The sequence below is a fragment of the Toxotes jaculatrix genome, chromosome 8, assembly GCF_017976425.1.
Source record: "Toxotes jaculatrix isolate fToxJac2 chromosome 8, fToxJac2.pri, whole genome shotgun sequence".
In the NCBI taxonomy this organism is placed as follows: domain Eukaryota; kingdom Metazoa; phylum Chordata; class Actinopteri; family Toxotidae; genus Toxotes; species Toxotes jaculatrix.
This window is the reverse complement of record NC_054401.1, coordinates 14156790-14181125: the sequence shown is the minus strand read 5'-3', so window position 1 is coordinate 14181125 and position 24336 is coordinate 14156790. Positions and strand designations below refer to the sequence as shown.

Here is a 24336-nt window from a genome sequence, read left to right as displayed (position 1 = left end):
CCATCATGAAAAGCTGTATCGATATAAGTGACTGTTCAAAATAAAAGACAGGCCTAGTTATTGTATGATGACTTTTTACAGTCTGTGTAGTATCTGACAAACCACACAGTCATCAATGTGAAAAGAAATGTTGATAAAATTAATGAAAGATGAGTAGAGAAGCTTCCTGTGTCTTGTAAGAGTTGTGTTGAATGGGCTTTAACATTCACTGACAGAAGTAGATTTGTTTAAAAAATGATTTATAAATGCTATGGTTTTTAAGGATTTCTGTACATTTGTGTGCCCTTTACATGCTTGTTTTCCATATGTTTGTTGGCTTCAAAAGTTGTTTGATCTTGTGTTTCCTTGTTTCAAATGATTGTGGTTTGCTCAACTGACATTTGACACTGCTGTGACTAACACAGGAGACGTGATTAGATTCGGGATAGGTGACGGTTAAGTCCTGCTGCTGTGTTGAGGCGATACTGTGGTTTAACTGGTGTCTGCTCTTTCTGTCAAACACACACACACACACAATATGTTGGCCAAAGCTAATTCAGTATCTCTGCATCATCTGTCTGATCTACCTATAGGGAAGGCAGACGTATAAGAGGCCAGACATGGTGTTTATAGCTAAACCGTCTCAACTTCTCTGAGGTGAGTTAAGTTTCTGTTGCTAGTATAATCAGCTGAGGGTAGGTTTTGACACCGTATACCACTGCATTATGAATAGACACCATTTGATTGATTGATGCAGCCTTAAATTCTCTTTTCAATTTTTTTTTCTCTGCTCATCCCTGTCCCTTTCTTTCGCTGTTTTGTTTCACAGTATATTTCCTCCTATTCACCGCCTTGGTTTTTCTAAACTAAGAAAATATACTAAGAAAATCTTCTTCAACAGAACTCACTCGGGATGGCCTGTGGGTTTAAAACTCAGCTGTATAATTGCAAAGTCCCTGGTTCAAGTCCAGCTAATTCAGAGCTGGGAAATTTTACTTAAGTTTGGAGCAAATTATGTTAACTGCCTTGTTATGTAATTAAAGAGGAAAAGGGGAGAACAGCCACACATTTAAATTATAACCTACAAAACCTTACTGTTATTGTGTAATAATTATTTAAGATTATTTAAGAATTATTTAAGAATTACATTCAAGACATTCAAATCGTGGTATGATTCATTTCTCCTTTTCTCTAAAATGCCCAGTTCATACTTCCTTGTTTTTTGAAGGTTTTGCTCTTTGCCTTCATTTAAGCATCAGTCAGAACCAGTAAGTATTTGAATGGAATGTGATTCACACAGTGTGAATCACATTCAAGTGTCATGCTAGAACAGAAAAATCCCACGCTTAAAGGATTTTTCACAACATGGCAACCCTAAAGTTTCTCTTTCTTTATGGTTTATAGAAAAATTGAAGGTGTGCTTTCATTTCGCTGACAGTACAGTCTCTTTAGAGATAAACCTGTGGTTTAACATTGGCTCAGAGAACAGGTATCAGTGGCTATGGCAGACTGCCTGCACTGAACCGCAGGTCATGTGGAAATGCTCTATCTAGAGGTATGATCACATGTTTCAGCAGAAACAGCAGGTCTAAAGAAACTGACCTTATACAGATCATTATCTCAGTATTGCTTGGTCCAGTTAATTTGAAATATTGGTTTACTGTCAGAAAAGTAAAAAAAAAAAAAAAAAAGAAAGCCCTGGGTCCTAATGATCAAATGTGACAGAATGAAAGGACTTGTGTTTATATGTGACCAGCAACCCTGCAACAAATGTGACATCAGGGAAGAAACAAAAACACCAGCTTCCTCTTCTTGTAGTGGACTCCTCCTCTTCCACTGAATAGAGTCATTGGCTGACAGCTCCTGTCATACCTCTGGCTTCCAGCATAGTGTGTCTGTGTGTGTGTGGGTTTGTGCATCAACACGGCCATTTGAAAAAGATCAGAAGGACTGGTGGCCATCACCCTCTGTTTCTCATTTCCTCTTCGCCCAGAAACCAACATAAAGAAGATGTCTGACGCTCTGTGTATTGTGGGTTCGTTGTTTGGTGAGTGGTGTGCGATGTGTGTTTTAACAGTGTAATGACTGTAAATGAGCGCACTATCTCAAAGGTTGTTGTTCTAATCTGACGCTTTCTAAACTCAATGTGTTTCAGGATCTGCAGAAGGACAGCAAGGTACCTAACTTTCATAAACATTTTTGCTCAAGTGTGAAACAGTATTTTGGTTTTGTGTTTCCATCCTATATGTTCCTTCTTTCGCAGACTGTGGTTCCTGTTACCTTATAAACATGGGGTCTGTAGTGGCCATTATTGCCTCTGACATTATCTTGACCGTCTTCATCACTATTTCTGTGTTCTGCTTTGCGACTCACCACAACAGAAGGAGAGAATGGGATTCCCATGATGGTGAGTGCTTGTGCATTGCTGCTAATTTTGGGCTCATTTGTGATATGGCCAGTGGTCAGTAACTTGGCATGTAAATATTTTTAACAGGTAGAAGAAACCCACCGTCATCAGTATCAAAGAAAATGGCAACAGAGGTCACAGAATCTCCCTACCAGGTAAAGTAGAGCTTATTTACTAATTAAGCCTCAAAGACACTAAATGTGGAAATTATGATATTTAGTGTTTTATTGTTATCTTATTTGTTTTTTCAATGATAACTTGCTTTTACTGTTTTATAGGAGTTACATGGAGTCCAATCAGATGTGTACAGTGACCTTCAGCATTTTAGGAAATGAAACAACAGAGCTATAAAAATCCCCAAAATGTCTTGTCTGTAATTATTTTAAAGTTATGCCCAGATAGTATCGCACACTTCTCTACACACTTGTTTTTTGCCACTTCTACTTCTCCAGCATTATAGGTAATAACATACAGTGTATATATGTGTGTTTTACATGTAACTGATATATATTTTAGTCACAGAGTATTGTTGTGCTGAATTTGAAGCTTTCTACATCACACTATTGTTTTTGTAAATCTTAAGCTGTCTGAAAACATGTATTTTTATTTAATTGTAAATTAAACTACATTTTAAAACCAAGGAAATTAAAAAAGAGGCATTGTTTACATTTTCTTTCTTTTTGTAACTGTATTTCAGAGGATTTCTTACACATTTTCACATTACAGTCAACACAGACTACGTTACAAAGACTTTAGATACTGAGATAAAAACAACAAATTTCAGGCTCGGATAGATTCTGTTCTAAGTCGTCAAAGGCAGTTGTTGTGCTCGTTCCTGATTTCACTTTCTGACATTTCTCACACTACAGTTTTTGTACCAAACATCACACTGTAGAAACTTACTCTGTTTAACCAGTTTGCACAAGTAAGCCTACCGCAAAATTGCTAAAACCTCTTTGTTTGTTATATTTCTTCGCATGATGTTGTAACAAAAAATACATGTAAAAATCCAAATTTGGATCAAAAAAATCCCCGAAGTGACTGAATTTAGAAGCAGCCTGTCTGCCTCCTCTGACTCAACAGATGGCGGCCCCTGACTCATTATGAGGAAGAAATGGAATCTGAAAAAAAGACAGGAAAAACAAATTATTTTATTTTTACTTTATTTAACATAACATTCATGTTATGTTAAATAAACATTTTGAATAGCAAAGCAAGATCTGGGAAACAAATTCATCTTGTAATTAGACAAAGATGAAATGTAAGGAATTTTAATGTGTATTATAGGGGGATATTTCTATCCCTCTGTGGATAGAAATATAAGCAGAGAACATTCTGCTGTTCAAACACAGAGGAAACAGACCTTCGTAGGATCACCGGGGAGCTTGGCTCTTGGGTGGAACAGACAAATGACTTGGCCTGTTTTCTGGGGGTGCTGAAGCATGTAGGAGGAAGAAAATGACAAGAAATGACAGATCTTTCAGGAAAGTAGTCACTATCTGCATCAGCACTAAAACAATGTATATACAATATTGCCAAATGGAAGAAAAAAAACTTCTTACCTATTGGATAAGTTTCAGAGCTGATATACTCCCTGGTTTCTGTTGGAATATTAAGATCAGTTGTTCAACCTTTGATTGTTCTGGGCATAATTAGTTCAACTATGTATTTTGTTTTATGTAATGTTGAATCATAATGGTCTTACCATCATAGCCTTGATCTCTAATGCTTCCCACTGCAGCTGGTCTGCCATTGTTGTCCTCCAAACTGTCCCAGTCTAGCATTTCTCTGCTTTGGCCTGGGGCCAACATACCATTCAAGCCATTAACTCTTCCTGCCCTTCTTTGGAGATTGGCGCCTTGACCAGCACTGTCAGTCATTTTGTCTCCACTTAAACGGATAACTTGTTTTCCTGACAAATTTCCATCCATTCCTTCCTCACTGTCAAGATCAGTCCGCTCCGTGCTCCCTTGGTCTTGAACCATGGTCCTTCTGCTTGTATCCACTGGCTCCACACTGTCCTCGTCCACTCCTGTTTTCCTCCCTGGTGCGTTATCATTCACCACAACTTTAGGAATCATGATCTTGATTTCATGGCTTTCAAGAGCTTTGCCTGCATCTGGGAAGAGTAAAAGTTATTGCCACAGCATCTGCATCAACATGTCCATTTTTATAAGATTGTTCAGAAATAATATTAACAAGGCTCTTGTTATACTTGTGTGAAATTAAATAATTTCTCTACAATTGTAAATAAAATAAATCCCACATACCTGTAAATCCATTGGGGTCAAAACTCTCTTCAGATTTTTCATCTGACATATCTGTGAATGAGTTTGCTGCTGTTTAAAATAAAATCCTACTAATAACAAACACATACATCCATAACTGTTTTGTATTTTTATGTGTGGCATGTAATATCAACTCTAACGATACTGTGGAAATTAAGGTGATGCTTTAGTTATTGATAAATGTATTCATATTCATTGTACTGCCATGCACTATTGTACATATATTTCTTTCAAAAATATTTTCCATACCTTCAGAGTCTTTCTCTGTCACTGGTTTACTTGGAGGGTTTCCGTGTGCTGCAGACATGAAAAAATACATGGCGATAAACACAGGGGTAGTTGTATATGGTCACGATCAGATACTGTCAAAAGGGCTTGCTACAGAACACCCTGAAGATTAGGCCAGACAATAAAGCTACACAAATACCATGCATGTATCTGATCGCTTTTGTGACCTGGTCTTTGAATATCACATGTATTTTAATGGGGAACCAAAAGCAATTTGAGGATCTGGTCTATGGGGTATCATTTTGACATTCCTGTTATAAAACTGAATGCATCTCATCATATCTGATTTCTCCATTTTGAATCACAGACCTGTTGCATTTGTAGGTATGGTCATTGTGCCAAGTGCATCTATAATAACAGCAATGAAAAAAAAATATGAGATAAAAGTGCACAGTAGTGATTTAAACAGTAATACGCTTTATTTCAGACACCAGCACTAGTGCTATTTTAATTTATTAAATAATTTCACCATTCAGGAAGCTTAGCACATTTTCTCTTTGAGCTTGAAAAAAAAAAGACAGAAAAAAAGAGGTGTTACTGCTCCTGACCTATTTGATAAAAGCTGCACGTCACTTACAAAAGCTGATTACGGTCAAAACAACAATTGATTCTGAGTTTACCTCTGACTGGGGCTGTTAACACTGTAGTTGCAAATGGAAGAAGTAGGAGACAACACACAAAGCTAAAACAAGAAAGACAGAAAAAAATCACAATTAATTCAAGGTTTTAGAAACACATGCATGTTTATATCAAATTTATGGCATTATGTCATTTACAGCTTAGAAATAAAATAACTTACAACTTCATTTTTGGCTGCAGTCTCCAGTCGCATCTGCTCTTTGGCAGCAAGAGTCAGGTATATATGTACTGCCACTTTATCCTGCTTTTTAACCTTTAATGTTCTCCCCTGCCCCATTTAATTATAGATTCTTCCGACAAGACGTATCAAATTTTGATTTAATCAAAGGCTATTTTGTGTGTTTAACAGTGTGTGACTTGCAGGTAGAGAAGCAACAATTAGGCCACATGTTCTGATCAGTTTACAAAGGCCTATTCATTATATCAATTCAATATGAAACTAAATGTTGTCAACATTTAAACGCACAAAAAGAATTACTCTTGTCTCTCTATTGTGTGTTGATTATAGGTGGTTGGTTACTTCAGGAAAATGCCCCTGGCCTTTTCTAGGACTGAGGTAGCCTTTTAAATGATGCCACAGACCATGTATTGTTTTCTGACACTATTGAACCTTTGTCCATTTACCTAGTGTAGCCCTATATTTTGCCTAAACAAAGGCCTTTTAAAAACAGGCCCCGCTGAACATCAGTGTATGGAAAAGTCTCCTGGTAGAAATATCCTGAAATGAAAAGCACATCAGTTTGAATAGCAGTCTTGTGTGCATCTAAACCTTGGCTGTTATAGCTGCTGTGCTCCTACTATTAACACTAAAATGATGTAGGCCTGCTAAATCACACGTGGCACCTGCAGATCCTGTGATGGTCAAATGTGCACGCTGCACATTTGAAAATGAGCGTGTGAATTATGGGCAGGCTTATACAAAAATAAACATAAAACAGCCGTGTCTGAGTACACATTTAACAACAGTTCATGCAGACAAAAGTTTCTTTTTCAGTTAGACCTGTTGGTGGCAGAGGGAGCCACAATCTCCCCCTCCAATGAAAAAGAAAAAGGAGAGCGCCCTCTGCGGGAAAGGCTGCTCGCACTAAGCTCTTGATCCCAAGCATCGCCATATTGACGTCCCAACAACGCTGAGAGGTAATCGTGTTATTTAATCGCAAATCGTCGTAGGTTTGGAACCACCGATTAGTGTTTTACATGCCAGAGAAAGCTGGGAACAAGTAACACAACCGCGGTGCCGTTCTGCTGCTCGACCACAGTGTTTGTAGGTTGTTTTTTCAAGGCGTTGTCAGCCAGTTGCCTCGCCAGCCAGCAGGCTATTCACTCCTTTAGCCTGTTAGCTTAGCACTTTTTAGCTTTAGGAAATATATTTTTCGAAGCTTGGTGTTTTCGCTCTACGTTAGCGAAGACCGCCAGAATGGTGATCTGGCTATTTTTACGCGAACTGTTCATTTATTTACTCTATAGGCCCACACTGTGGTCGAGAGCTAGTTGTGACTTTCCAGCCGGCTTTTCTCTCTGCTGTTAACGAGCTAATGCTAACTCGCTAGCAGCCCAGCCAGCTGCCCGGTTTGCCTGATAGCTAGCTGTTAGCTCTACTGCACTTGTACAGGCCTTGGGCCACAGAGGGTTTCTGCGGACACCCTCCTTTTCATTAAAGTATTAAGCGGGCAAATTGGGCATAACTGAACGAGTATCTTGTACCGAAGAGACCATTTGTGGATTGGATGCCTCTCATAGACACATCAATTTAATGCAGACGTATTAGTTGAATTGGCTGGCGTACGCTGGCTCTCATAGTTTGCTCATGTTTGCTTAATTGACAGCATTGATTTTAATCAACCTACTTCCTGCCTCCTTTTTTCCAACAGGAGATATTGCCGTGGTGTAGCCCCCAGTGATGACTGTATTGAACCCTGTACCTCCTGATTAGACTGGTTGGATGCCCCCATTTAACGTTCAGGTTTCTCCATTTCATACGCCAGTACATTCAGACACACTAGCCACCGAAAATTCAGTTTTACTTGAAATGTTTTTCGTTTAATTGTGTCTGCATTCCTTTAACATTGATGCTGCTGTTTTGCTTTGTAAGTTAATGTTGCCGCCTTCGCGTAGCACGTGAGAAACATTTGCATATTCTTTTGAAACGCTCCTTTTCAGACCAGCAATCTGTGAAAGAGTGGGAAATACTTTAAAGTTTTAATTTGTCTTAAACCTTGATTTACATTTCTCAGTTCTACATATAATGTTAAACAATTGCAACTGATGGTCTGTAGTAAGCTCTAACTTTTTTTTTCCTGTATGCCCATGCAGCTTTCTTACCATAAAGGCATCTCAACCACTCCTGTTCCAATTCATCTGTCACCAACATCCTGGAGGGACCCTCCCAGGTATTTTATTGTCTTATATCTAATTATTTGCATTGTATCATGTATAGTTGGTGTAAAAATGTTCTGCAAATGCTAACAGAGTATTTTATGTACTAATACACATAAAATACTATGATTAGTGTATGGAATATGTTTGTAAATGCCATGAACATGTGCTGCCTGAATTTAATTCTATGATATTGTTTTTCTTGGCCTGTTTTGTGTTTAGGAAATTTAGAGAAGATCTTGTGTAGAATATGTCTGGCCCTGTTCCAAGCCGCTCTCGAGTTTACCCTGATGTAAACACACAGAGACCTCGGGAATACTGGGACTATGAGTCCCATGTTGTTGAATGGGGGTAAGGCAAAGGGGAATTGTTGGCGCTTTAGTTTTATATGTATTCTTTTGCTTTTGCTGGGTAAGCCATCTCAGAATTGTTAACTGTGACTTTTTTCCCCCCTTGTTTTTAGAAATCAAGATGACTATCAGCTAGTCAGAAAACTAGGGAGAGGCAAATATAGTGAAGTGTTTGAAGCCATAAACATCACAAACAACGAAAAAGTGGTCGTCAAAATACTGAAGGTATGGAGATAATCACTCGATTAGCTGGATAATTTAAATGTTTTGCTGTAAGACATAGTCTTAATATTTCATCACTTCATTGGAGATTTTATGAGCCTCACATTGCTGTCTCTGAACACAGCCGGTCAAGAAAAAGAAAATCAAGAGAGAAATAAAGATCCTGGAGAATCTGCGGGGTGGCCCAAATATCATCTCACTGTTAGATATCGTCAAGGATCCTGTGGTAACTTTATTCTCCTTTTTTGCACTTTAACAATTTAGAACGTAGATATCTGTGTATAAACTCACAGGCACATTTTTCTCTTATCTTTTTAGTCACGAACCCCTGCTCTGGTCTTTGAACATGTGAACAACACAGACTTCAAGGTAAAGATCAGTGTTCTTTGGATTCGTAATTTACTATAAGCCAGTACAAAACTACTTTTATCCCAATGGCTCATCACATTATTATTTTCATTACAGCAATTGTACCAAACCCTATCTGACTTTGACATACGGTTCTACATGTATGAAATCTTAAAGGTAAGAAACAGGTTTTGGTGTTGCATATTTACACTCTGTTTTATGATCTGCAGTGGTTCTTTTAATATTTGTCAGAAACATTACATCAAGCTCGGGTTTCATCAGTCAGTGCATCAGTCACAGTCAGTGAATACTCTTAACGTATTGTTTCCTTTTGTACCTGGTAGGCTCTGGATTACTGCCACAGTATGGGAATAATGCACAGAGATGTCAAGCCACACAATGTAATGATCGATCATGAACACAGAAAGGTACGATCTAGCATGTTGACTATTTTCTTCATTTCCCCTGTGATAACCGTTAATTACTATTTCTAAAATATATTCAACTTATTTATTTATGTATTTTTTAATTACTTCCAGCTCCGTCTAATCGATTGGGGTTTGGCAGAGTTCTACCACCCAAACCAAGAATACAACGTGAGAGTGGCATCCAGGTACTTCAAAGGACCTGAACTGCTGGTAGACTACCAGGTGAGGATCTTATGTTCTTACTCTACATGTCTGGTCATGCCAGTTTTACAGAAGTTGGTCAAATGCAACTAAGGATTTGTATTATTGAAGATGAGAAAACTCTTGTAAGGTCAACTCAAGCCTTATAACCTCTAAATTATTTCTAGATGTATGACTACAGCTTGGACATGTGGAGTTTGGGTTGCATGCTCGCAAGCATGATCTTCAGAAAGGAACCTTTCTTTCACGGTCATGACAACTACGATCAGGTATGAAGGATCACATCTATTGTGGGTGTGGTCACAACTAAACAGAGCGGTGTCTGGGGCTGCATTTTTTTTAAGCATTTAATAGTACAACATAGTGTTAATTTTAAGCTGGACATTGGTAACATAGCAGCTCTGTAAGGCCTTCAGGGAGTTTACGTCTTTCTCAAAGTTATCTCCACAGTTACTGAGCGAGGGAAAGACATTTATTATTAACTTTTCAGCAGTGTAGTGTAAAACCAAATGGGTAAAAGACAAATGTGAGACTGTTCTATTGGACACAGTGATTTCACATTTTACTCCCACTTTCCCTACCTACACCAGGACATTATCTATGCAGCATTTCCAGTAGTTTGCATGGCTCGTTTGGGCCCACGTGACACTACAAAAGTTGATTTTATTTTTCAGAAAGCAGCTTGTACAGCTGCCACACTGTGCTCAGTGATTGAACTCTAATAATTTTTCCAGTAGTTAGACAAAAATAATTTTTGGGAACGAATTGCTGGATTACACTGAACATAAAACTGTGATTTCCCTTTAACTGAAATAAAATGAGCTTGAACAGAATATCAAATGAATCATGTACACTGTTAATTTAATTATCTTTATTCATATCCATGTTCTCCCACTTTCACATAATGTATATGTATACACTTTATACAAATCCACTACTTAATTGACTATAACACTATGAACTGCAGCTGTTATCCAATCCATACTCCTCAATACCTTTCACAGGATTTAACAAATGTCTGACTGTATCTTGTAGTTGTTGAATTACGTTTCTTCTTTCTACCTTCAGCTTGTGAGGATTGCAAAAGTGCTTGGCACCGAGGACCTGTACGACTACATTGACAAGTACAACATTGAATTGGATCCACGGTTCAACGACATTCTGGGAAGGTAAAAACATTATGGCTGTTTGACCTTAAATTAAGTATCATTGAATATTTTGACCAAGATTTTGGTTAATGAATAAGTCACATTAATTTCTGATCCCCGGTTTGCTCTGTAGACACTCCCGCAAAAGGTGGGAGAGGTTTGTGCACAGTGAGAACCAGCACCTGGTCAGCACAGAGGCTCTAGACTTCTTGGACAAACTGCTGCGCTACGACCATCAAGCCCGCCTCACGGCCAGAGAGGCCATGGATCATCCCTACTTCTGTAAGACTGGTTTTCCCGTTGTTGGGGGGTTTTTTTGTTTCTTTTTGGGTTTTTTTTTTAAATTGCCCTGTCTGCCTCACTTACATTTTGCTTGAGTAAATGTCTGAAACCAAAATTTGTGTGAACTATGTAAAGTGCTTTGATTCTGTGAACACATGTATTTGGTTTATGAGGTGCTCAAATCCACTTTTGTTCACAGATCCCATCGTTAAAGATCAGGGAAGGGGGGCCACTCCTGGAGGAATGGCTGCCAGCTCCACACCAGTCAGCTCCTCAAGTATGATGGCCGGTGAGTAATCCCTCTTGGAATGAACTGCCCTGACCAAAGGAGTAGTCTGCGTTTGCAGATGGTATGTTTGTTCCTTTTTTCTTTTTTTTTCTTCTTTTGCAAAGAAAGAAAGAAATCTTTAATTTGCAGGAAAAGAATAGAATAGAATAGAGAATAGAATAGAATATACTTTATTGATCCCTTTGGGAGGTCCCTTGGGGAAATTTGGGTACCAGCAGCAGTACAACACCAAAAAAACACAGTAAAGCAGCAGTACAAAGTAAAAAAGTAAAAAGTAACTAACTAAGTTAAGTTAGTTAACTAAGGTGCTGGTATAAAATAGAATGTAAATGAAATAAAATATAAAAGTAGAATAAACTCTTGAATAATAATAAGAAAGATTAAAGAATAAGAAAGATTGTAAGAGACTGCAAAGAAAGTTTTAACTATAATCTGAGTTTGTGTTTTTGGCTGCAGGTTAAAGTTTCTTTGGAGCCAAAAAATAATAGGCGGATTATGAGAAGAGCATCTGCAACTGGCTGCAAAGAAAATTATATCCCTAAATTTAGATTGTGATGACAGGTTAAATACGAGCGCTTACACATGATTAATGAGCCTCCTGTCTCTTCTAGGCATCACCTCAATGTCCTCCTCACAGCCACTGGCTAACATTGCTGGATCACCTGTCATCTCTGCCCCCAACACTCTGGCCACACAAGTCCCTGCAGCCACCGGGGCCCAACCCTGAAGCCACTTCCTCGCCTGTGTTTATGTGTGCTCATGGCCATGTCCTGCCTAGCTCTCACTGCAGCCCAGGGCCATGGCTCCCCCTTTTTATGTTGAAAATAACAAAGAAGATTTAAATTGCTTTTCACATTCAGTTATATTTTGACACCTGGACTTGACAGAAATGTATTGTTGCACCTGTCAGGATTATTAGAATTAATTTGGGTGTGTTATTTGACAATGCCATTGTCTAGAAATTCTAATAAGATGTAGACATGAAGAGAATGGATAATAAAATTTATTTTGTATGTTCCAAATATACAGTCTTGCTTGAAACTGTTTGATGGGGATCCTGCTGTATTACACTGTGAACCTTTACATGACTTCACAAAACAGAGTCGGGAATCTGGTGTGCCCCACCTAACAGTGCTCGCTGGTTGCACACGGATGTAATGTGCAGGAGTTGTTGGTGTTTTGAAGTTGTTAGATGCTATCATTCTTTAATTGGACTTTTGTAGATATTCTACAGTTACTGTCAGGTTGCATGCACCCAGCGCTGAATATCACAGGGTCAATAGTTTGCCAATTTTATGTTACTTTCACTTCTGTATGTGTATGTATGTGTTCATGTTTGTTTTTTATGAAGTCTCTTACACATGATTTTGATTACATAGACAATTTTGTAACTTTTTGTTTTATGTTGGGAAGAGTCATCACCTACGGAAAAAAAAAACGACTTCAAAAATAAACAATTTAAACAGGGCTTTGCAGGCACTACACATTATTGAGTATACCATCTCTTGACTGGTTGCACTGGCAAGATATGAGTGAATTTAGAAACAGAATAGAATAATCAGCTAATCCTACAAGATGATGTTCCTTCGATAATGTTTGAGTTTCGGTACCAAATGATTTATGGTGTGCTTAGAACAAAGTGAGTTCCATAGCTTTTTAAGATCTGTGTTCATACATTCAGATCCCTGTGATTTTGGTTGGCTTGAACAAGGTGAAGTGTGGCGGTTGCAGTCTGTTTGGAGGCAAAATCAGTTTGAAGGCAAAGCGTGCACATGCTTCTAGAAACCTTGAAAAGATTAAACGCCGAACTTGTGAATAAGAGAGGTGAACCACATTCACAGCACACAGTTTTGTGCCAGTGCTGGTCATAGAAATGGGAGTAGTACATGGTCACTCCAGAACCACTCAAGGCTCCTGGCTCCTTGCAGTTGTGGCCTAATGTTTGGGACAAAGAGGTCACCGGTTCGGTTCCCTGGAGCGGCAAAGGGGCTAAAAAAAAGTGAGCAGCTCTTTCCCTTCCCGCAGTTCCCACCGCTGGGAATAATAAAAGATTCCTTCCTCTTCAATTCATTAAAGTGGAAACCATGTGCTCTTTGAAAAAGTGAAGGCCACGGCAAGTCAGGCAGTGTTCCCAGCAACCACGTAAAGCAAACTACTTCCTACTCACTGTCTAGTACAGACTAACTCCATAACTTTCATGCAGACAGTTAAAACTGTGGCATTTGAGCTCAGATGCAGTTTGGCTCCACCGCGGCTCCAATCATTCGGAAGCATGCTACATTCAGGTGCTTCTCAAATGTCGGCAATCATATACGCGCACCCCACTCCCATCCCCTCTGAAACAGCAGGCTAAATAACTCTTCTCATGTTCAAGTGCGTTCAATGGGCCGAGTTCTGTATTATTACCTCCGCTGATGAGGTTATGTTGGCGGTTTGTTTCTTTACGCAAAACGCACTGAATTGATTTGCAGCAAACTCGATGGAGGTGGGAAAATGGGTAATGGGCCAAGGAAGAGCCCACTAAATTTTAGTGCTGATCCGGCTGGTGAAAGGGACAGATCCAGGATTATCTTTAATCACTTCTTGACATTGCAAGATCTAGGGCATTTGTCGCCTTGGGGTTGGTATGCGCTCTACTGAGTGTAATTGTGGTGAATCCGACAGTCGTGAAGGCAGCATTAGTTGCGCATGCTGTGGCATGCATCGCAGGCCGTAGTCGGGCGGTTTTAAACTGTTTGTAAAATTTTGTCGTCCGTGATTTTTCCAAATGGGAAAGGTAGGCTTCATCTCACTTGTAATAGCTGCCTTATCAGCGCTGTTAGGAGAGAGGATTATCAACCTGAGGTAATATAGAAAGCGACTGCATTTATGTTTTTAAACAAGGCCATGTTTCAGCGTTTGCTCCCTTGTTTTTCTTCAGACGAAAGAAAAGTTTGGTGTGGCCACGGGTCCTGATGTAACTTTTGTGTTGAAAACAATGCAGGAAAAGGAGCCTCGCCTCCAGGGAGCTGGTCCAGAATCATCTCCCCAACTGTGTTGCACTCAAAAATCTAGGTAAGCAACACCCAAACAAAATAAAGCTAAAAAAAAAAAAAACGAACACTAGAGGACACTAAAATGAACTGTGTATTTTCAGATTATGGCTCGGAGGATATAACGATCATTGGAGATGGACTTGCCTTAATCAGCACTGTGAGTATTTGAGTTGTAGAGTAACAAAGTCTGTGAAACAAACAGTTAAATAAAGTTAAACAAACGTAGAAAACAACAGTGCAACAGAAAATAAAATAAATCCTGTCAATAAAACTACTGTTATGGCCAGGCTTTCTTCCATGTGCAACTTGTGTAAGTAAAAGGTTTTAATACTGCTCAGTCAGTGATTTGCATTTTGACTTAACTTTGTTGTAATAGAAAAAAGACAACCTTTTTTTCACTAATTTGATTGTTATCAATATTCACAGCATAGGCCCAAATAAATGTTAGCTTAATCCTTCTGGTGATCTCCAAAGATAAAATAATAATAATGATAATAATCTTCTTGATCTTAAAACCACATGAACATTGCAAAAAGGTCAGTTGGTTTATCTGGTTTTCTCTTAAAGCATATTTTACTAGCATGTCTTAAAATGCAGAAAAATGTGTTTTTATGATAGTGTACTGGGTAATTTAATATATTTTTAATATCTCAAGGGTCTGAAGTCTCGTGGACTGCCAACCTTAGATGTGACAGGAAAGATCTTCTCCCTCGATCTACAAGATCCTCGGATGAAACCAGTGGAGCTGCGCATGCCAAGAAACTTCGATCTGGACTCATTCAGCCCTCATGGCATCAGTGTATACACTGATCCAAGTGGTAAAAGAACTTATCATTTATGTGTTCACAAGTCTACTGGTCTACCAATCTTATCCTGATTTCATGGCATTTCTGTTTCTCACACATGCATCAAAAGCACAAATCAAAGTACCTTTTTTCAAAGGAAAAAATATTTCTTTTTCAGTTCAGCTGACTGTGTAGCTACTGAATGCAGTTTATATTTTGAGCTTTGGTGAATACATGCATGTGTGTGCGTGTAGAGCAAGTGGAGAAACCTGTTGTGATTGGTTGCTGCGATAGTAGACTGTGGGTACACTGTGGGCCCAGCGGGAATAGCTAAGATTTTTTACACTACCTTGGGTGTGTCTGTACATGTCAGATGGAATTTGTATAAAAATTTACAGAATCAGTACATTTCTCTCTTAATATGTAAATGCTAAAAAAAAACAAGTGCTGTGTCTTTATAGGAAAAATGCAAAACAACTACAGATGTGATTCTGAAGCACACACCTTGAAGTTTCCTGTTTCCTGTAATGTTTGTAAAATATTTTTTTCCTTTTTTCCCATCAGATGACACAATATACCTATTTGTAGTCAATCATCCTCAATACAAAAGCCAAGTAGAGGTCTTCAGATTTATTGAGGACGACCACTTGCTGGTGCATCTGAAAACTATAAAACATGAACTTCTCTACAGGTACAGTATGGCGACAAATTTAAACTGTATCTACTGTAAACTGCACTTGAAACAATATATGAAACTATCCCATGTCATAAGTTACACAAGAGTTACACAAAAAATGTGCATATTGTAGTTAAATATACAACTATTGTATGTTATTAAAATGATTTTTCAATTGTGATTTTTCCTAACAGTGTAAATGATATTGTTGCAGTGGGGGTGGATACCTTCTATGCAACTAATGACCACTACTTTTCCCATGAGATCCTTAAAGGTTTGGTGGAGCCTCTTCTGGCTCAGCCTTGGACTAATGTTGTGTACTACAGTCCCAGTGAAGTAAAAGTAGTCTCAGAGGGTTACTACATTGCAAATGGCATCAACATTTCACCAGACAAAAGGTAGGAACTATATACAGGGCCATGCATACGGTCATTCATGCTTCACGTGTCTGACTTTCTTCATTGTTGTTTCTTATTTCCAGACATATATATGTGGTAGATGCATTTGACCAAAATGTGCACGTGTTGGAGCGGAAAGAAGACAATACACTGGCCTCTGTGAAGGTAAATATTAAAACATTTGCTTCTGTAGAATTATAATTTAAGGTAGTCAAGACACCATGATGGGTGTACAATTATCACCTTGTCCATGACACCTCCCCAGGCCGTGGCTGTGGGTTCACTCTGTGACAACGTTGAAGTCGATCCTGGAACAGGTGACCTGTGGTTAGGCTGTCACCCTAATGGATGGAAAGCTTTCATGCTCGACCCCAAGGACCCTCCTGGATCAGAGGTTTGTCTATTCACTTTTACCAGATAGTAAACTGTGAGAAACCTGACATTACAAAAACAGGCAAAATATAAAATAAAGCTTTATGTGTTCAGTTCTTCTATGTTCTCTTTACCTAAACAGAGGATTACTCATTTAACATGTACTCATCTCATTATTATTCTTTCTGTATCGTGACTGTGTTTCCTTCAGGTCATCCACATCCAGAAGATTCATTCTGATCAGCCAGTGGTGACTCAGGTGTATGCGGACGACGGTCATGTGATCATGGGTTCGTCTGTAGCAACTACCTACGGGGGAAAGTTGCTGATTGGCACTATGTTCCATAAAGCACTGGTTTGTGATCTGAAATAAGCAGTGACTCTTGATACCATGCTTCGCAGTGAGCAGAACATTTCAGGTTAAAAAATTAATAAATAAATAAAGATTTACCTCTTTTCAAGACTCTCAGTCAGACAGTGCAGCAATTAAATGATGTCTTATACAAATATTGCACCATTTGCATGTGAAAACTAAAATAAAATTGTACTAGATGGGCTGTGATAAGAGACCCATGAGTCTCTCAGCTGCTAAGAGAATGCCTGAAGATCTCTCAGTGGGAGCTGGAAGATGATAGATGTATTTTTCTGGTTTCAGATACTTGACTGACCAGATACATGAACCACTGCAAAATAAGTGCTTGGATAATAATATTTTCAAACATGTACAGAGTTCATATAGCCTCTTTCCTGTGTATCATGAAAAGATTCTGCGATTACGATTTTTCACTGGTCACCTGAAAATGTGAAAATCTTGATATGTGCAAAATTTGTAACTAAATGTTTTTACGTGTTTTAATTTTATTGCTGATTTAAAAAAAAACATTTGTCTGCTGTATTTGCTTGTAATTAAAACAACAAAGAGATGCTGCACCTGTAGCTTCTCTGGTGACTCAACAAATTTGTATAAAAAAAAGTCGTCTGGTGAATTCCCAGAGAGGTGGCAGCATACATAATGACTGAATATGAATTTGGATGATAAATATGCTATTTTAAAAACAGTATTGCAATACTTCCTCCAATATTTCTTACACAACTCAAGTTTCACAAGTCACATCAGCCTCCTTATTAGTATGTTCCCTCTTTTCTGCACTCTGCATAAAGATAGTTTTCATATTGCACATGTATGATTTCTTTTGTTCTTATTATATGTTTATATATGACAGTTACATTAATATTTTGTTCTTTTCCTCTTTGGGTCCAAAATGTATTTTTTCCAAGGTGTGGTGTGTGGTTAAGATAAATAGAATAAATATTGACCTAACTTCTGAAAAAGCAACAAAAAGAAAGTTGTCCCACATCTGCGGCTGGATAATGAGTTTTCTTTTGGGATAATTATGATACCAATCTGGAATTCCCCACCCACATTTCCTAAAGCGACAATGATAAATGCAGCCAATGCAGCTTCTTGCTGCAAACACTTGAGCTCCATCTATGGTGCAGCTATGTAAATGCACTCTGAAAGAGTTCTTAACCTTTGACTTTTAAACATGGCTGCCATGAAGAAAGTACTGCTTGCTGTTGCTGTTGCTGCTCTTGCAGCTTACGTTGGACACAGATTTCTTAAACTAAAGTAAGTGTTTATTATTTTTAGATGTAAAATAGAGACCATTTTGGAAGTATTTGCAGCAGTTTAGTAGAACTGCTTGTTAGTGTTCACATCTGCTCTTTACTACAGTAAGTAAAAGGTCAAGTATGAGCATGCAGTGGGGCAATCATTTACAAGTTTGTAAGAATCCAATGATACAAATATGTCTTGGTTTTGTGTTCTTATTAAATGCTTACTTAATTTCTCTGCAGGGAAATGTCCCTTGTTTCCAGAGAAGTGCCAGTGAAACACCTCAACTGTCATTATTTGGAGAATATTGGTATGCATACCTGGCTTAAAGTTCTGTTACTGTCTTAAGTTTGGGATTTACATTGTCAAAAATGTTCTGCAAAGTAAACACATTTTTGGACTTGGATCAATTATCTGTAAACTATGATCATAACTGAAGAGTCTGAAGTCCAGGTAATTGACAGTAGGTGAAGTGTTAGCGAGCTTAATCATTGTCTTGTAATGTTTGGGTGGTAAAATCAAAGAACTGAAAGGGATAACATGTTTTATTTTGTTTTGTACAGAATATGGGGCAGAGGATATCACAATACTTAAAGATGGACTGGCCTTCTTAAGCACAGTAAGTTACTTTTAGCATCACTGTAAAGCCATAAAATTGCATGGGTCTGAATTACTGTGTCAGTGTAATTTACTTTATAAATCCACCACATTATGTTAAATTATGGGTTATCGGTTCCAAACTAGCTGTGATTACCAGTTAGTGGACTTTATTCTGGACCAAGTGTTTCTGTAATGATCTCCTCTCAAACCTGCACCAGTATCTTATATGCAATGTTTCCCACTCTATTCTCAGGGGCTGAACTATCCTGGAATGCCTTCATTCTCCGATGATCCAGGGAAAATGTACGTCTTAGATATGCTGCACCCAAGGCCAACTCCAGTGGAGCTACAAATCAAAGGAGAGCTGGACCTTAGCTCTTTCAACCCACATGGCATTAGTGTATACACTGATGAAGCAGGTGACACGCAAATCAGGTTCAATATCTCAACTACAGAACAATCAAAGGGGTCTGTGCACGAAATCAAGTATTGATAAAAAGAAAAATCTTAAAATTAAGTATTCTACACCAGTTCATCCGTCAGGGGATTTACAGGAAACCATTATAGAAACCAGTTGCTTCACATGAAAATACGTCAACTGGACAAACTAGCTTTTATTGTGAAGCAGCCACAGGAAACGCAAAGTATTTGTCACAGAGGTTAAAACTGATCATGACAGTTCATCAAAAATGCATCTACAAAACAAGACAACAGTCATTTTCTAGGTTCTGTAGTGTTAAACCATACATGCTGTTTCCAAGTAACCACAAGTGCTGCCAAGTCAACCAGGACTGAAAAGATTTATGATAACACCTTAAAGTAGAACATAAAATCACAGTGGTGTGACAGAAACACAAGAACATATGTTGCAAGCAAAATCAGATTTTTTTTTAATGTTCTACCACACTACGAGGGGAGAACAATGTCAACACACATTACTCTTTCTTTGCAGATGACTCTGTATACCTGTTTGTTGTCAATCACCCTCAGCACAAAAGCCAGGTGGAGATCTTCCGTTTTGTTGAGGAGGACACACTCATCCATCTAAAAACTATTACCCACCCTCTGCTCCACAAGTATACACTGAAAACTAAACCCTTTATAGTATTACACATTTTATATTCGACAGTCTCCATATACTTATTTTTTAATTCATGTGTTTCAGTGTGAATGACATTGTTGCAGTTGGAGTAGAGAGCTTCTACGCCTCTAATGATCGCTTCTTCCAAAATGATGCTCTTAATTTTCTGAGTATCATCCTGGGTCTGGCCTTTTGTGATGTGGTGTACTACAGTCCGGGGGAAGTGAGGGTGGCAGCCACTGGCTTTATTTCCTTAAACGGCATCAACATATCACCTGACAAACGGTTATTCTCAGTACACAGAATTCACTGATGATGCACATATACATTTTTTTTTTTTTTAATGTAATGCTAAAGTAATCCAACAGAAATGTTTTTTTCCAGGTATATTTATGTTTCAGACATCATGGAACATGAGATAGAGGTTTTTAAGAGACAAGAAGGGGAACAATTAGTGCATATCAAGGTATTACCATGTTTTCTTTTTTCTACCCTCAGTATAAAACAAAATTAGAGAATTAGTTCAGCATTTTGGGAAATAAACCTTTCCCCTTTTTTTTTTTTTAGCAGAGCAAGATAAGGAGATCTGTATCACTCAGATACTGTCAGCAGCTGCTTACATTAGCATGAAGGCTGGAAACCCAGAATTGTTTCTTTTTTTTTTTTCACTTCTTGTGCAGATTACACAAACGAGATGTTTTAACAAGTGAGCTACAGAGTTGTTGGTAAGTGGACTTTGTTGCATTTGGACAGTGCCAGGCTAGCTGTTTACCTCAGTTTCCAGTCTTTATGCTAAACTAAGGTGACTGCATACTTGCTTAAGCTTCATATTTAATATACAAACACAAGCTTTGAGCATCTAACTTTCGGCAGTTAAGTGTATCTCCCAAAATGCTGAACTGTCACTAATGCTGTGCTTTTTCACGACTTAATCCTAGAAACAATATTTGTACGTGATTAACTCTCATTTCCAAACAGTCTGTAGCTGTTGGGTCACTTTGTGATAACATCGAGGTGGACCACAGGACAGGTGACGTATGGCTGGGCTGTCATCCAAATGGCATGAAACTGTCAGAGTTTGACCTTAAAGACCCACCTGGCTCTGAGGTCAGTGCTCTTTATTTTGAAATGATATATGTTATATATGTGTTCATTATTGTTTGAATTTGCCTGATAATTGTATTTGTGTTTCCCCCAGGTTATTCGTATCAAGAACATTCACTCAGAGCAGCCAGTGGTGAGCCAGGAGTACACTGATAACGGCCATGTGATAATGGCCTCCACTGTAGCAGCGCCCTATGAGAGAAAGTTGCTCATTGGCTCTATCTTCCATAAAGCCCTGTGCTGTGATTTGAAATAATCTGTGTATTCTATTCTATTCTCTATCTATGGTCCCTACTGTTTCAGTCTAGAAATGTTGTAACCAAATATTTGGATGGATATGGAACCAGAAAATTAAAAATAAAATCTTTATTCACTGTTTCTAAAAAGAAGAGAACTATTTTTTACCTGATACATACACTGGCTCACTTTGTTCAGGTAATAATTGGAACTTTGTATAAAATAATGCCACTGTAATGCACAGGACTGTTTAAAAGTAAGCCTTAATTTGCACAGATATATGTAGTTATCATTTCCACATAATGCAGTAGGTACCCTTGATGCATAAGAGTATTTATGATATTTTAAAACCGCTTCCCCCAAATCAGTCTGACTGCTTCTGCAAGTTTGGTAAAGGTGAAGGAAGTTTTTGAAAGAATGTTTTTACCCTTTTTCATCTTTGCCCATTAACAAATTTTCATTTATCTTGGTTATTGTAAACCTTGTCTCCCTTCCATCAGGGTGCTGCACACTTTGTTCTTCTGTAGCATCTTTGACAGGTACAGTGAAGGTGATACCCTCATTTTCTGCATCGAATGCACAGCTGTCCTTGTTCTCCACATTACCGGTCCTCACACATCCTGCATGTTCAAGGTCTCCATTGCTTTCTTGTATTAGAGAGCGCTCCTCCTCTAGATCACCTTTGTTCACGTCAGCCATTGCGTTCATGAACACCTCACTGATACTGATCATGCGTCTGTGACGTGGTGAGTGATCCAACACCTGGATGTCCAAGATGTCGCTGCAACTCTTAGAGCGATTTATGTTATCTGGAGGCTTTCTTTTTCTTGCCGTGATTCCAATCTCCTTGATGACGGTGCTGTAGTCCTGCTCCTCCTCAGACAGGAAGTTGAAAATGTCGATGACAGACGGCTTTACATCTGGGTTGTGCTTGTCCTCTACAGGCTGGGGTTCCTCATCATGGAGGTGTCTGTGCCTATGTCTTCTTTTCTTCAGCACCTTATGAGCTTCCACCACCATGTGGACGTTCCAGCTGAAGAACAGAGACAGCCATGCCAGGCCCATGTAAATCCATAACTCTACAAACACTCCGTACAATCTGGGGTATTCTATGCTTGGATTTACACCTGAAATGAAAGTAGATACACCGACATGAACAAAAGAAAAAGTTCAGATGCACAAAAAACCTAAGAAAAATATTAACCATATGCAAATCTACCTGCTACATAGTCTCCAAAACCCACTGTTGTGAGTGTGATAAAAGAAAAGTAGATGCCTTCCAGGTAGCTCCATCCTTCCATAGACATGAAAACAAATGGAGGGATCACCAGGTGCACCAGCAGACCCCATAACAGGAATACAGCTGTACAGGCAAATTGTACCTTTTTCTGGTAGAAGGGAGAAAAGAAACACATGTAAAATCTTCATGTGACATCCCAACGTCATGGAGCTGCTTTTTAACACAGTATTCAGATAAATACTGACTCCACCATTCAGTCATTTCTTACCACTGAAACACCTTTACGAATCAGAACCTGGGAGAGACGTTTGGCTCTGTCTCCAAAGAATGAACCCAGTTCGCTTATCCATACCAGACACAGGGGGATCCCACACAGACCATACAGGATGCAGAACACACGACCGCTTTTAGTTTTCGGAGCAACATTGCCATAACCTGCAGATGATGAGAGAAAATGTTAAGAAACATAAGGAATATTTTTATGAAGGTTCTGGTTGTCATGTTGAAAACAAATGCACAGTGCAGCCACACAGTACTGCTACAGTATTACAGCTCATGCTTTTTTCAATTTTCAGCAAGACAATCATAATGTAACTACAAAAAATTAATTAATTTACTAAAAAAGTAAATAAGTGAAATACACATGATTACAAGACAATTGTTTATCGTGAGACCTAAATGACTGAAACAATGTAATGTTGTTGTCTTGTTACATGAATTAAATCAGTTACTCATCTAATAGAATATTTTATTACTCTATGCCAAATGCTGTAGATCTTATACAAACCTATAGTGGTGACAATGGTGGCAGCAAAGATGACAGAGTTTTCCCAGTCCCACGTGCTGCGATGTTTGTCCCCTGTGATGGTCACACCTTGACCTGCAGTCTCCGACACCATCTGATGAGTAAACACGGTGAATTAGACTCAGCCAGAATCCATTCACAAACTAATGTGACAACTGATAGTACTTTTTATAGCATTTATTCTCCTATAAAAAAAACGGCGCGGCCGTCTGACACCAGGACACACCTTACGCAAACATTCAGGTATTTGTGGTTTAAGGAGACGTGCGCTCTCACGTTCAGCACACGCACTGTGCGTTGATTAAACTGTAAATGGTTGAAACTTGCACGTTGAATAACAAATGCGGCCATCGCATTTAAATAGAGGAAGCTTTCAGTAGCTTTGTTGTAATTTGATCCGCATCAGCCAGAGCGTAATGGTTGTTTTCTGTCCTCGACGAGGAAAAACAAGTCCGGAGGTGTCCTGACGTGTAAAGGCGACTAACTTCTCATTTACTCGTGTGTAGACTCAAATTTACCGTGGTTACTGAAAAACAGTCCAACACAGGGGCAACATCTGTACAACATCTTTTTCCACTAAATTATTTTAACTTTATTGGAGTTCATGGGAACTTTTTTTTTAATGGTTAATCTTTGCAAAGTTACTCGCAGTAGGTTCATTTAAGTTTCCTCCCTTCAGAATAAGTGGAAAGCTCCTTTCTAACATCCGTGGTGTTTGTCTGTCATACAAAAAATAAATAAATAAATAAATAAACCGACGGGTTCATACCTCCAAAATCTCATCCAGACCTTCTTTTGTTAAGCAGGCATACTTCGTTAAAACGTTTGCCTTCTTTTGGATGTATTGGTCTTTGACCGATTTCCAGTTTGTCTCCTCGAGAAGCTGGAATATTGCGGCCCCAATCGATAAGTAGAAAATTATACATGAAGTTAAAAAAGGACCTTTATCGGCCATATTAAAGTTATAACTACTGCAGTCCTACGTCGCCGAGCAGCTCATATCCCTACAGAGGGCTGGAGGTATCCTACCCGCTCTGCTTTCTTCCTGGTAAAACATAATAGGTTTCCTAACTGCTCTCAGTAGAGACTGGTGCGAACTTGGCTCCATTCATTTCACGAGGCGCTGTAAAACTTTCTTCCTGT

General features: G+C 38.7%; 6 protein-coding genes across 6 annotated transcripts; 4 read left to right on the top strand and 2 right to left on the bottom strand.

The window, feature by feature from the left end:
* The first annotated feature begins 501 nt into the window (after window positions 1-501).
* On the top strand, window positions 502-3026 carry LOC121185659 (transmembrane immune signaling adaptor TYROBP). Its single transcript, XM_041043954.1, has 6 exons — window positions 502-636; window positions 1973-2026; window positions 2135-2155; window positions 2243-2386; window positions 2474-2541; window positions 2665-3026. The coding sequence occupies exons 2-6, from the start codon at window positions 1990-1992 to the stop codon at window positions 2719-2721; spliced, it is 327 nt and encodes a 108-aa protein (XP_040899888.1). The 5' UTR covers window positions 502-636; window positions 1973-1989; the 3' UTR covers window positions 2722-3026.
* Window positions 3027-3082: 56 nt separating this feature from the next.
* On the bottom strand, window positions 3083-5813 carry LOC121186281. Its single transcript, XM_041044970.1, has 9 exons — window positions 5762-5813; window positions 5583-5644; window positions 5272-5310; window positions 4924-4971; window positions 4657-4707; window positions 4092-4505; window positions 3949-3987; window positions 3750-3821; window positions 3083-3507 (listed from the first exon to the last, which is right to left on the bottom strand). Exons 1-8 carry the CDS (start codon window positions 5767-5769, stop codon window positions 3760-3762), a joined length of 723 nt encoding a protein of 240 aa, XP_040900904.1. The 5' UTR covers window positions 5770-5813; the 3' UTR covers window positions 3083-3507; window positions 3750-3759.
* Window positions 5814-6608: 795 nt separating this feature from the next.
* LOC121186402 (casein kinase II subunit alpha-like) lies at window positions 6609-12712 on the top strand. The gene is made up of 15 exons (XM_041045125.1): window positions 6609-6738; window positions 7473-7564; window positions 7915-7991; window positions 8200-8328; window positions 8441-8552; window positions 8674-8775; window positions 8868-8918; window positions 9015-9074; window positions 9242-9325; window positions 9437-9547; window positions 9694-9795; window positions 10595-10695; window positions 10808-10956; window positions 11156-11245; window positions 11857-12712. The coding sequence occupies exons 4-15, from the start codon at window positions 8228-8230 to the stop codon at window positions 11970-11972; spliced, it is 1179 nt and encodes a 392-aa protein (XP_040901059.1). The 5' UTR covers window positions 6609-6738; window positions 7473-7564; window positions 7915-7991; window positions 8200-8227; the 3' UTR covers window positions 11973-12712.
* A 1212-nt stretch (window positions 12713-13924) lies between these two features.
* On the top strand, window positions 13925-17745 carry LOC121185884 (serum paraoxonase/arylesterase 2-like). The gene is made up of 9 exons (XM_041044378.1): window positions 13925-14089; window positions 14229-14299; window positions 14382-14437; window positions 14936-15098; window positions 15630-15756; window positions 15936-16139; window positions 16223-16304; window positions 16405-16533; window positions 16723-17745. Exons 1-9 carry the CDS (start codon window positions 14013-14015, stop codon window positions 16882-16884), a joined length of 1071 nt encoding a protein of 356 aa, XP_040900312.1. The 5' UTR covers window positions 13925-14012; the 3' UTR covers window positions 16885-17745.
* A 205-nt stretch (window positions 17746-17950) lies between these two features.
* LOC121185885 (serum paraoxonase/arylesterase 2-like) lies at window positions 17951-21167 on the top strand. The gene is made up of 9 exons (XM_041044379.1): window positions 17951-18141; window positions 18369-18436; window positions 18690-18745; window positions 18980-19145; window positions 19679-19802; window positions 19892-20092; window positions 20192-20273; window positions 20786-20914; window positions 21006-21167. The coding sequence occupies exons 1-9, from the start codon at window positions 18059-18061 to the stop codon at window positions 21165-21167; spliced, it is 1071 nt and encodes a 356-aa protein (XP_040900313.1). The 5' UTR covers window positions 17951-18058.
* kcnk5b (potassium channel, subfamily K, member 5b) lies at window positions 20325-24225 on the bottom strand. The gene is made up of 5 exons (XM_041044377.1): window positions 23963-24225; window positions 23176-23287; window positions 22657-22823; window positions 22368-22536; window positions 20325-22275 (listed from the first exon to the last, which is right to left on the bottom strand). Exons 1-5 carry the CDS (start codon window positions 24146-24148, stop codon window positions 21572-21574), a joined length of 1338 nt encoding a protein of 445 aa, XP_040900311.1. The 5' UTR covers window positions 24149-24225; the 3' UTR covers window positions 20325-21571.
* Window positions 24226-24336: the final 111 nt, after the last annotated feature.